The 13,587-nt window shown below is 37.6% G+C and overlaps 1 protein-coding gene across 1 annotated transcript; it reads right to left on the bottom strand.

Moving 5' to 3' along the window:
• Positions 1–4,377: 4,377 nt before the first annotated feature.
• On the bottom strand, positions 4,378–13,154 carry LOC131300078 (alpha-(1,4)-fucosyltransferase-like). Its single transcript, XM_058325736.1, has 3 exons — positions 12,499–13,154; positions 6,151–6,324; positions 4,378–5,163 (listed from the first exon to the last, which is right to left on the bottom strand). Exons 1-3 carry the CDS (start codon positions 12,964–12,966, stop codon positions 4,594–4,596), a joined length of 1,212 nt encoding a protein of 403 aa, XP_058181719.1. The 5' UTR covers positions 12,967–13,154; the 3' UTR covers positions 4,378–4,593.
• Positions 13,155–13,587: the final 433 nt, after the last annotated feature.

The raw sequence follows: 13,587 nt of genomic DNA, 5'->3' as shown, positions 1-13,587 counted from the left end.
GATATGTCTCATAAAACGGTAAATTGATACTTAAAAATAAGAATTTTAGTAGAATGGAGCAAATTTAGCGGAACGGGACGTAACTATCTTGTTGGCCTATTTTCAGGTCCAATTTGATGGTCAAAATCGTTTCATTCTTTAGGTTTTATTGAGACCATTAACCGCGTCAAAAATCATGTTATCGAATAATTTGACGTAATTTGAGAGCACATTAATGGGTTGTGATCTTGTGTTGTAAGCCCTTTTGTTTTCTCAATATAACTGTGCTCTGAAATTATATCAAATAATATTTGATTAATGTGATTTTTGACGTAATTATTGATTTTGACGAGATCTAAAATATAAACAATTTCAATCATCAAAGTGGTGGTGGTCCAAAAATGGGCTATTAGAATGTAGAGGTAATGAGTGTTTTTTGAATTGAATTTTTTTTCTTTCTAAATTAGCATCCAAACAACAAACAAGGCTCACTTATAGCATACGAATCTATTTACAAGGATTCGGGAGGACTGTATCCCATTGTAAACTGTGATGATCCGTTTATGAGGGGCACAAACAATAAGTCTGTTGGCACAGACAAACTGAACACAGATCACATATAGATTTTGTGTGGAGTCTACTATGAATTTCACACAAATGATCCGAATCGTTCATTAAATGTAAAATATTTTTCAAGGGTCTCGGTTAAAAATAAGCTTAATCCAATACCTACAGATACTTGATTCAATTGTCTAAATTTTCATTATCCCGAAATCCGAATAAAAAGTTAGATAATTGGATCGAGTACTTATAGGTATTGAATTGAGCTAATTTTTCGTGGGAGCCCTTAAAAAATGTTTTACAATTAATGAACGGCTCGAATTGTTTGTGTGGAATCTGGAATGGACCTCACACAAAATCTGTGCGCGATCTGTGTTCTATTTGTATGTGTGAATAGCACAGTTGGGGGGCACAAAAGGACGATATTTTCCGCCCCCAGTTTCAGCTGGAGTTTTCTTGCAGTGAACCAAAAGGAGGAGGAATTTTAATTTTTTTCAATCGATAGCAGCCAGCAGGGATGATTATATTATGAAGTACTCTATAAAGTATAAATTACGGGACACTATATCAATTGTACGGGAGTTTATGAGATAACTAAAAGTCCAACGACCCAACCACCTATTTCTCATTCCATCAACTACCAAAACTAAACAAAACTAAACTTAAATGCCAAACAAACAAAGCTCTTACCTAACTACAAGTCCTCATTTTAGGAGGAGAAATAATCCCAACTGAAGAACACCCACAAGTGGGTGAAAAGACTCAGACTCCTGGCCTCATAGTGAGATGCAAAAGTCTTGGCCAACTAACTAGGAGGTCAGATGCAGAAGTCCTGACCAACTGGACTAGTCCCAGTTAATTCAATAAACTCAAGTTAGGCAGACACTTTATAATCACTTGACCGGGGTTAATTTGTCTTCAAGTTCATTCTTGAAATCATACTAAGCATCCATTTTTTTAAGAGATATGCCGGTATCCGATTGAAATGATTTTTTACGAAGACTCTAAATCAAATATTTTAGATAAAATGAACGACTTCAATAATGTTTGTGGGACCCGCAATGGGTCCCCAAATCATCTGTGCATGGACTATGTACTCCTTTGTCTTGGCAGGTAGTACAACTCTTGCTTAGCCCACCTCAAGTCCCACAAGGATGATCCGAACCGCTTATTTTTAAAAAAAATATTATTTTATGCATTTCTATAAAAATTATTACAATTGGATATCAGCAAAGGCTTTTTCCAAATTCTTAGGACAAAACTAACTAGTTATTAGCCTTGTAAATTTTGAAAAAGCCTTTATCCATATCCGATTGAGATGATTTCGTACAAGAACACATAAAACAACCTTTTAAGAAAAATGAGCGGTTCGGATCGTTCGCGAGATCCTGAATGAGCCCTATAGAAAGTATGTGTATAATCAGTACTTAATTTACCTGTGCCACTAGCACAGTTCTATCCCCTTTGGAGAAATGTGAAGACTAGTACCAACTACCATGTTAAAATGATCAAATCCAATGTAAGCTAATGCATTGAAGAATTGAAGATGCGGGTATTGGGGGGATGTTAGTAGAAGGTAGAGTTGGTCTCCTCAGAGTAATTGAGGTGTGCATAAATTGATCCGAACTTTCAATTTATTGAAAGAAAAAAGAATTGGAGATGGGTCACCAGCCATCACTACTCGAGCCATGATTCTTCCTAAATTCGGCTCGAAAATTGATCCCAAAAAATGGACGGATATGGAATTACTTTGGTAATGCAGGACCCTAGTCCCTGTCTTGGAACTTAAAAAAGCCGTTAAGCACGGACGATTGGACAGGAGGTTTGCGGGAATTTTTTGCCCTTTCCTTTTTTGTCAAAGCCTTAGGCCTAGGAATCATTTGAGACTTGCATTCTAAGTTAGGAAAAAGTTGATCTTGACTGTAGGTTTACCCTAAATATTTGTTTTTTGGGTTCACCCAATAATCGATAAACCTAACGGAACCGACGAGTTCCCCACCGACAGGAACGCAGGGTCCGCTCTGTGTCCCACATAGATAATCCAAATTATTTAATTTTTTTTTAAAAATAAAGTGGGTCCCATGAAAATTAACTCAATCCGATATGCGTAAGTACTCTATCCAATTTTTTATTTTTTCATTCAGATATCCATGCGGGACTTGGACCAGGCCCTGCGTTCCCATCGGTGGGGAACCCATCAATACGTATAGTGGGGTTCCCCAATAATATAGTCTTAGGATGAGTTCACCTTAAACTCTTTTTTTTTTTGTCACTAATACTATCAAAATACCACTCGTTTTTACAAAAGTACCAAAAATACCATTTAGTTATGGAAAATGTCATTGTTTTGAGTAGTGGGTATTTTTAGACTGAATACCAAAAATATCATTTAGTCCATAGCATGAACTCACTCTAAGCTTAAGGTTAGTTACTTGTAGCACTAAGAATGGTAAAAAGGAAAATGCAACAATTACCGTAAATTAACTTAAACCACAGTTTTCCTAGTTGGAATGTTTTCCTTTGCATTGTGATGCCATTTTGATCTTGTCCCTTTATCCTTGTAATCCTTATCTTTCGTTAACAAAATTTTATTTTCTTAGATGTTAAAAAAAATTAAACCACAGTTTTAGTAGATATTAGTTAATCTTGAATAAAGACGAAACAAAGGGAAACAAATCTAGCTAGGTTATTTTTTTTAATTAGGGGAACTGCTTGAAAACTTTTAAGGCTTTAGAAAATGTAAAAGCGATGTTTTTTTGGACATAACTCATATTGTCTGCACTAGCTTAACTGTGCCACGATTAATTCTTTTACGGAACTATGAAGATGTATTGGCAAATGCAATGGCGTATCCAGCACGTGCCCTCACTGGTTCTTTTTTTTTTTTTTTGTAATTTAACCACCAGCTTTGCTTACAAAAAAAAAGTAACTCTTTGGTTTTAACCTATGCTAAAAAAGTAACTCTTTGGTTTTAACCTATGCTAAAAAAAGTAACTTTTTGTATTCTAAATCATTCATACTGTAGGACTTTGCTAGTATGAAATTGATACAAAATTCAAGTAGATAAGACAACGGTAACATCATGATCGCTTGAAAGTTATTGTAAAGGACATTCTCAAATTTACATTTACCCTCCATTTTATCAGGAATTACGTTCTCTGGTCAGTGACTAAATTGATGTCCAATAGAAATATGTTTTATATAGATGTTCTAATCATTGAGTTCTACATTTTGAACGGCCTAGATTGAATCTTTGAGCTAGGGATGAGTCTCGGACTAGAGGGACAGCAGGCCGCTGTGCCTTAAAGCGGAACCCCTCTTCCTCTCGGACCATCCAAAGTTGCTCAGATGAGATTCAAGGGGAAGAGCCATTAACCAGAAGAAAGAAAAAGAAAAAGATTAGAGGGGTACGGTGGTTCCGGGGACCCTTAAAAAAACCTCTTAAAATTCCTCCAAGTTTTCGATCGAATTTTGATGAACCGAGCCGCTCAATGTAATCAGAACGTGATTTAAAGGATACCCGCGAGAAATCAGCAAAAAAAAAATGACCGGAAAGAATTTCATCCGAACAGTTTTTTATTAAACTTTATTGAACAGTTCAATAAAGAACTGCTCAAATCAAATCCTTCCCAGTTACTAGTTTTTTTGCCAGTTTCTCGCGGACACCCTTAAAATCGCGTTCTGAACACATTGAGCAGCTCGAATCATCAAAATTTGATCGGGAACTGAAATTAAAATTTGGAGGGTTTTTTTAGAGGTTTTTTTAAGGATCTCCGGAACCGCCCTGATCTACGATTAAAAAAAAGAAAAGAAAAGTGAAGAGTACAAGTGCTCACAGAAGAAAACAAACCTGTCAAGATTGTTATTCCAAGCATGAATTCAAGCTTGTTCTTTCATTTATAAGCTGCTCCTAATTCATTTTGCTTCTACAAGAAATCACTATCATTTTATAAAACTCAAAGCTCACTATGTGAACATTCAAAAAACCCGAGCAAGTATTGATCAGTTTTTTTTTTTTTTTTTAAATGTCACTAGTATTGATCAGTTAAAGCTTCACAAGGCTCTAGCATTTCTCCCACCCCTTCTGCTCACTGCCTCACACAACCGACACGGTAATGTGTCCAAGCTTGCCGCACGTGCTTTTACGTAACTACCCATCACACCGCATCTTCTCCACGCGTGGTACTCCGCATAGGCGATAGGGTCATTGGCAAGGCCCTTCACATAAGAAGCTAGTTCTTCCATCGATGCAAATTTAGTCCCGTCTATTATCGAATGTGGAGGGACAAAATCCCACACATTTGGAGCACCAAAATAGATAGGTACTGCTCCAGAGTCCAAGGCGTAAAATAACTTCTCCGTCACATAACTTTCTGTCACTGTGTTTTCGATGGCAAGGACAAACTTGTAGTGGGACATGGCACAGTGTAAATGGTCCCACCATTGAGGGGCAGAGTTTCTATCTTTAACACAGTCTGGGTAGAGAGTTAGGGCCATATCTAGGCCGCCGACGTTGTTCAAGCACTTGCCAAATGAGTGGTGCGGTAGCAGCTTGAGGAGAGCTATGGCAAGTTTGTTTCTTTGAGGAAGACAACGCGACGACGACCAATAAACCAGTGTATCCTGAAATTTTAGGTATCCCAACTTATCTACCAAATAGAGACACAATAGATAACCAAAACCAAATTGTTGCAATCAAACAACTAGTCTGTCTTTGAATCAAAATTTGTGGAAGCATTTTACAAGGGGAGAGGAAAAGATAAGAAACAGTGATACAAAGAAGGTACATTTATCTTTTCGACTTTGGATCATTTTCCTGTCTTTCAGCGTCCATTTGAATACTGAGAAAAAATGATAGAAAATGAAATGATAGAAAATGCAAGCAAAAGGAATTCTTTTTCTTTCGAATAGGATGAAAATTTCTTTTCGAAAAATTACGTTCTATAGTTGGAAAGAATGAGAGTTTCAAAGGATAAGCTGGTTAAGACTAGTTTACAGAAAAATAGGGGCTACTCCCTCCGTCCCCTTTTAAGTGTCCTGCTTCGTAACTCCAACTTATTAAAAAGACATCATCATTACACCTTTCACATCAACTTTTTCCTCCACTTTCCCTACTTACCCATCATCATTACACTTTTACTCACTAACTTTTCAAAATAAAATCTACTTTTAAGGACAAAATAGACAATACACCAACTTTTACCCCCCTAACTTTACAAAATGGACACTTATTAAGGGACAGCCCAAAATGGAATACTGGACACAAAAAAAGGGACGGAGGGAGTAACTTTTAAATTGAATGTTTCACATAATCAATCACATGGAAGTAGTATGGAACTTCTTTTAAAATTTTCTTCCAGTTTCCATTGTCCTCTTGCTAATCCATCAAATAATTTTCCATCATTATTTTCTGATGGGCCCAGAAGGGGCCACGTCATCACTTTCTAATAAATGGGCCCTTAATAAATCCCTTATGAATTCCATGATCCAAACAAATGCAGAAATTCGAAGATATCAAAATGCCCAAGATAAAGAAAGGGGACAAGTTTAGAAAAAGAGAACCCCAAAGGCATTTTAGTAGGGTGTCGGAGGTAGAAGCAGAATGCTTACATTGTTCTTGTAAGAAGACAAATGGTAGTTTCGGTTATTATGAAAGAGGGCACCAGCATAAGTGGCCTGAACATCATCCTCGGCATGATAACTAATAAACAGATCCTCGCGATCTGTTCGCTTTCTGCCAGCCTCAAGATTCATGTATACGCGAAGCGGTTCTCCATTGCGTCTCTAATAACATAAGAAACAGCACGGTATGAGAAGCTCGAAAAGCCGTCAAGTACAATAGAAATTAAGATGGAGTCCAAACATAAAACGCATTATCACCAAGTACAGACATGGCATACTTCTCCATCGGCAGTTTAGGGAACTGAATAGGGGCAGGCATGGGCTTCCTTACACAATGAACTTCTGGAAACATAAGAAAAAATTCTCTGTTTTGCAACTTAAACGTAGACTCATGCTTCTTTGATCATCTCCCCATCGGGGATGTGGTAAAAATTACAAGTCCTCTTTTGTGTGACTGGTTTTAGTTTACTTGCTATTTATATTTGTGCAATTCGACCAAATTCCATTTAACATCAAATACCACACAATCACATGGTTTTCTCAAGTTGAGTCCCCAATAAGTAAGTTGTATGCAACAGAAACTACCAAAGAAAGTCTCGCCTCAAGTGGCGGATATTTTTCAGAAAATATCATGTTTGGTCAAACATTGGGACGTTCAACTAGAAAAATGACAAACAAGAAATGGAGTCTTGGAGATGTGATAAGCGTCCAAGATTGTATAATCTTGATGCTTAAGTCCTTTAGTTTGTAGCGTTTGTACATATAAGTTGTCGTTTTTATTCAATATTGCACGTAAGGTTGTGTTTTGTTACTTTCAGGTACAACGGGGAATTAAGGCGGTTGTTAGCGCCACAGATGACTCTCAAAAGCATCCAAGTATCCGAGGCCGCGTGGCGACTCCCCACTAAGTCCCGAGCGGTGTTTAAATAAGTGTTGAGGAGTGCTCGGGTCGTCAGAGGGCCGTTGGGGCCAAGACCAGAACAAGAACAAGATAGGGGTCTGTCCACCAGTACCGAAAATTCCCAATACCGGTACCAGCTGAATAGAGAGCAGAAGAACTTGCCCGTTGAAGCTTGGTACCGGTACTGTGAAATTGCCAGTACCGGTACCGCCTGGGAAAATATCTACATTTTCCCACCTTTTTCAACTTTCCTCTTAAAGCATACTTGCTACTTTTGGCAAGTTTTTGGATATTTGTGGAGAGAGAGGTGGTTTTGTATAAATACCCCTCTCCTCCCTTCAAGATCCACACTTTTTTTACTTTTATGCTTTTAGTCTTTTATTTTCTTAAGAACTCCATAGCTTTCTAAGCTTTATTTCAAGCTAGCTTCCTTAAGAACTCAAGTATTTGTCGTATGTTAATTTCTCGTTTGTTAATGTTGTAGCCGCGGTTGAGATCCTTCATAATATCAAGTCTATTTTCGTTTCTATCGGTTAAATCTCATGTCTCTATTTCGTAGCATGCTTTATTCTTCAAGTATGGTTGAGTAGTCTTCTAGGCTCGGTCATGGGGTAATTTCTTCCCCATGACTTAGTGGTTTGAATGGTTTTTCTATGACTTGATCATGGTTTAGTAAGGAAAAGACCTAATCTCTTATATTCGGCCAAACCAAAGAGCTGTTACCCTTTTTGATCGTGTGTTGGCCGAAGTTTTAACCTTCGTCTTGCACAATCAATGCTTGGAGCTTTTAACGCTCCCGGTGTTTGAATTAAATGTTTACCAGACAAGTTTAAGTCATTTCCGAACTAAATCCATGATTATCCTTGGCTTTTAACATTGAGTGCTTTGGGTTCAAGATTGTCTATGTCTTGTCCTAGAGTTGTTAGAAAGTAACGGTTAAAACGGCTAAGTCATCAGGTCCTAGACCTTGTAGCCTTTTTATCTTAGTTCAAACCTCATTTCTAGTCTTTTTACATTAGTTTTTCACTTTTCAAAGCAATACCAACAGTTGGCCATCTAAATGCCGAAAACCTCATATAAAGCCTACAATCCGAACAAGCTATATTCGATTCCCTGTGGTACGATCTCAATCTTACCTAGTTATTCTGCAAATGACTAGAAGCCCTACACTCCAGGCTAGACATCCAGGAGTACTATCTTCCGTCGTAAGCAATATGCCAATTATCCTTCTTCAAGCACACAAAAAAAAAATCCTTTTTTCCCTAAATCCAAAGAAACATTTGGGAGAGACTACATGACAGTTCAACTCCACTTCAACGAACTCGCCAAATGCCACAGTTTGGTCGAATTGATAGGAAGAAAGGAACTTACTGAAGCAAAGGCATTCAATGGGATGGAAAGACTGGGTTCGTGGGCAAAATCATAGTTATTGAATCGAGAATGGTTAAGTGAATCAAAAAATTTTAATCCTAATTTTGGGAATCAAGAATCCAATCGCAATGTGATTTGTAAGACTCTGCAAAAGTACTATATATTTGATACTAAACAATCCGCAAATACATTAAAATAACAAAATATGTTTACTCTGACATATATAGTTTAGTATTTCTTCCATAGGGACATATACAACATGCAGTTGTGAAGGCTTTTTCCTTCAACGTAATGAGGTGCTAAAGTGACAAAACATAAAGTTATTTAAAACCACAACATGTTTTTTTGACATTCAAAATATCGTTTTCTCATCCGAACCTTCCAAGAGGAAATACCTTGCTAATTTTCTATCTTCTAAAGCCTCAACAACCTTAAGGACCCATTCATTTGGTGAGAAAGGAAAGGGAAAGTATGGGAACATCTAACTTTCTTGTATTTTCTGCTTGTTTAGTTAGCAATAAACTTGTAGGCAGCCAACATCATTAATTTTTCCACTAGGATTAGTTTTCCCTCAAAACTTGTATCTCATATTAAATTAGTTCTCTCCAAAACTAAACTATATCTTATTTATCCCACAAAATCTTTTTGTCAAATGAACACCTACAAGAAAACAGATTTTACTTCCCGTTACCTCACTTCACTAAACCTTTCTCAGGATTAACTTTGCTGTGCCAAACTCTTGACAACTAAGAAGCCTAATAGGATTCTCAAACTACAAAGTTCATATAGCCAACAGCTAGGGGCTCAAGAGGTTTGCTAGTTTAGACATTTGAATGTAAATTCTAGCAAACAGATGATAAGAAAAAAAAATCCATTTCAGTTCGGAGCTATGTCTTACTGATTTCACAAGCATTACATGTCGATATGTTAGGGAGTGTTCGAATCCTTAGCTATGGTTTTCCAAATTCTCTTGGGCATTACGTCGCTAGAATAGATCTCTTTGTAGTTTAATCTGAAGTATAGAATATGGTTTCGGTTTCCTAGGGAATGATCAATTGCCTGAAGAGAGAAGACTATATCTTGGTGAATTGGCCATCTCATCCAATGTTACCCAAAAGGCAAATAGCCTATTGTTTTGCCAATAGGAACGCAAGTTCAAAACAGGTACATCTTGCATTCCAAAAGGGTGAAATTTTAGTGCTCCCTATTTTCCCGCCATTTGTTTCTTAGAGTAAAAGGTTTAATTCTGATTACATAAAGAGTGATACTATATGAATGGTAATTAATCCTGTTTAGTTCCAATTACTCTCCACACTGGGTAAATTTATTTACAGCATATTAGTCTAAAGTTCAAATGAAACAACCTCATAGGAGCTTTAGTTCAACCTAAGTTTCTGTGACGTGTAAAGTCCATTAATAAAAATATTTTAGAGTCTAGATTCCGTGAAAAGACAAAATTGCCTTTAATGAGACAAAGGCTTTGTTTAGCTAACACAAAAAATATCTTTTTTCATTTAAATTGTCTTAAATGAGACAAGGGCCTTGTTTGGCTAACACAAAATATGTCTTTTTTCGTGTTTTCGATCTTGTTGCACTTTCATAGGGTACCCTAGGATTTTAGGTACTTTCATAGGGTTTTAGGGTGCACTTTCCTATTATAGGATTTTAGCGGTTTAGGCACTTTCATAGGGTACCCTAGGGTTTGAGACACTTTCATATATATAGGGTACCCTAAAATTTTAGGCACTTTCATAGGGTACCATAAGATTTTAGGCACTTTCAACGCCGGTCAGCCTTGGTCAACGCCGATCAATCTTGGGAGGGGTTTTTTTGTAAATCCTGGACAGAATGTCCTTTAGATTTTAGGGAAAAATATTTATGTCCTTATTATAGCAAAAACCCTTATAGTATGTCCTACTTAATTTGCCCATTTATTTAATGTAATCCTTTAATGCCCTCATCTTCAACAAACCCTAAACCTATTTTCTTTTTGAAATGGTCTCTCCTCAACTATTACAATCAGCCGCCGCCCTTTCGTTCTCCTTCACCACTATACCCACCATCCCACACCAGCCCAATATTTTATTTTCGTGCACAAAATACATGGTAAGCTGTTGATTCTCCAAGAACACAATGAGGTTTATAAACCCTTTCCGCAATTAGACATGAAAAGGTTTAATGATGCCATAATTTCTAGTTGCGCTCTGCTAAAGCATCAAACTCAAATCAATTGGCAATGACCGGAGAGGCCGCCCAGGCTCATATACTAGTTTTGGAGGAGATAATTAACCAATGTGGAACAAGCTCTAACACACTCCTTCCTTGTCTCTGTGTAGTGCTATATTTGCCCATTTAAGCAAGCTAATTACTAGCAACTAAAAACTGAACACTTTAATTCTGATCAAAAGATATACAGGAACTGATTTGTATGCATCAGTGATGTTATTTGTCCCTTCCTGATCTTACGGACAAATTTATTTCATTTGATATGTCAACTATGAAATTAAGACTAGTTAACTAGACACAACGTTAAGAAAAAGTCCCTTGAATTCATTCCTCGACAATTATAACGCTAACAAAGTTAGCATTGTGAGTAAAAATGCCATATTTTAGTTTATTTAAACATCAACAAGCATGAAAATGGGTGGCAGACTGGTGGAAGGGTGGAGAGGACTTGGGAGACGGCTGATTTTGGCAGATGGGTATCAAATAAATTAGGTTTAGAGTTGGTCGAAGACAAAGGATATTTTCGCGAATGATTAAACTTTCTTAGTGCAAAAAAAGTGGACTAGAGAAGACAGTAGATCTTGGGAAGATGCATTTAAGAAACAGTTTTCAAGACACACTATTTTCCAATGGGTGCCCATCACTTGAAAAAAGTAAAATTTGAAATTATAATTAGAAGCCTACCCTATTGTACCCAACTATGGAGACGTCGCATACCGCAACCCTATTCTCGGTTCTAGAACTGGAAAGACCCAAAGCCAAGGTAACCTAGCTCTTTGCTGATTAAAAAAAAGGGTAACCTAGCTCTACATCAGTATCCACTAAAAGTCCATAACACGACTTAAGATTTCAGCTCCAAAAGAGAATAACCATGTCAACAAATCATAATAAGCCCATGGGGGGTGACGATTTCTGTGTTCGAGAACTTTAAGCTTGCGAATTCCCTTGTCATGACTCATGACTTAATTAACATGTTTCTATGTTTGAGAACTTTAAGCTTGCAAATTCCCTTGTCATGACTCATGACTTCATTAACAAGATTAGCAACATCGATACTGAACTTGAAAGCTCTAATCCACTTTGACCATTTCTCACCAAAACCCTTCCTCGATAAAATATCCAGAATTCTCCATTCAGAATGACCATGCAACTTCTTTTCACAACTAAATTTCAAATCACCGGCCATAGCCCCTTTTGACTCATTCACTGCGAAAATGGCAAATAACTTACATTCCTCTGATGCAAAAATGGACTGAGAAGAAGAGATAGCCAGGGAAAGTAGAATTATAAGGCGCCTAAGTTAAAGTGCTATAGGTCCTAGATCCTAAATCCTAAGGGCTGAATGAAATACGGAAGAATATCCAGACTTGGTTTCACAGTTCAAAATCACAAAATTTGTGACTAGAAAATTAACATTTTACAACCTAATAGCCAAGTTCAAGAAAATAAAATATCACATTGATATATTTGGGTGTTCCCAAGATCCACATCATCATATGAGTAAAGATCTATATAAGTAATCTGGAAACAACCATATGCACATGGATCCGGCTTCTCTGCAATTGGACTTCAAAGAAGCCTCTGCAGTCTCTATCTTGTTGGTCATCTCAACAATCAATGGCTCATATTTTAAAAAGACTCTTCGCGGGGAGAATAGTTTCAACAAAATCTAACCAATAAAAACACTTTTGGACGGTTGTGATTTCACAAATTGCTCTCCACCGTCTACCGTCCAAAAGCACATACTGCAGAGAAGCCATTTCCAATCAACATAACTCTAATTCCACAAGCGAACCAATTTCAAATACCCAAATAAGTAACAATTGAACAGCATTTACCTGAACCGGCGGCGACACCGTCTCAAACAACAAAGCATCGGGCTTGTCAGCAAGAACAGACGACTTGGTCCACAAACAGCTCAACCCACACCGGCACGAGTACAAATTATCCAAATTATCAGGAACCCAAGTCCACCCTTTCACCAAAACACTCACATGACCCATCTCCACCTCACCACAACCCAACTCACCATCAACTTCTTGAAATGCCAACGACCCATTTTTCACCAACGCCTTGTGTTTATCTCTGAACTGAGAGCAACCCACCTGAGCATCCCATTTCCTAAATGCACCGAACAGATCGCTGAAGGGATCAGGCGTGGAATTAGCTTGCAATCTATAGCCCTTAGCCGATGGGATCAAAGAAGAGACTGATGGGAACTCGAGGATCCCAGATAAGAGAAGGATGAGGAGAGCGAAGCCTGACATTAGTGCGATGGTGTAGGAGTTGAGGGATTTCAATAGCATGGTGGGGTGGGGTCATGATTTTCCCAAATGGGTGCTTGCTCTGTTTCTTCTCTCTCTTGGTAGAGAGAGAATTGGAGAGATTGGTGGTGGGATTTGGCCAGTGCACTGATGGATTTTACATTACAGCTTTTTTGGTAAAACTGCCACTTCTCTGTTTCTTGTTTTCTATTTGTTGAAACCAGTACTTTTTTTCCTACAAAAAAAAGTGAAAGCGGAAAACATGTTTGTGTCAACCTGTCTTAAAAAATATATATATATATATATATATATATTAGAGAGAGAGAGAGAGAGAGAGAGAGAGAGAGACACACACACACACACACACGTGTAAACATGATTTTTTTCCTTTTTCTGAACAGCCGAAACCTCTCATTAACTTCCAAAACTCAACAAATCAGAATTACAAAGATTAGAAAGCTAAATAGGATGGGAACAAACCCAACCGACTGGTAAGACTTCCCTATGAAAAGCTGAAGCTATCCAGTGGGCAGCTCTATTACACTTCCAAATTATTCCAATAGCTTATGGATCTATATTCACATTGATCAACAGTCCAAAGAAGACTGACAAGTCACAGAGCCAAAACACAAGGCACAGAGCCAAAACTGAGTCTGCTTCAAA

Source organism: Rhododendron vialii, chromosome 9a, assembly GCF_030253575.1.
Source record: "Rhododendron vialii isolate Sample 1 chromosome 9a, ASM3025357v1".
Classification (NCBI taxonomy): domain Eukaryota; kingdom Viridiplantae; phylum Streptophyta; class Magnoliopsida; order Ericales; family Ericaceae; genus Rhododendron; species Rhododendron vialii.
This window is presented reverse-complemented; position numbering and strand designations above follow the sequence as displayed.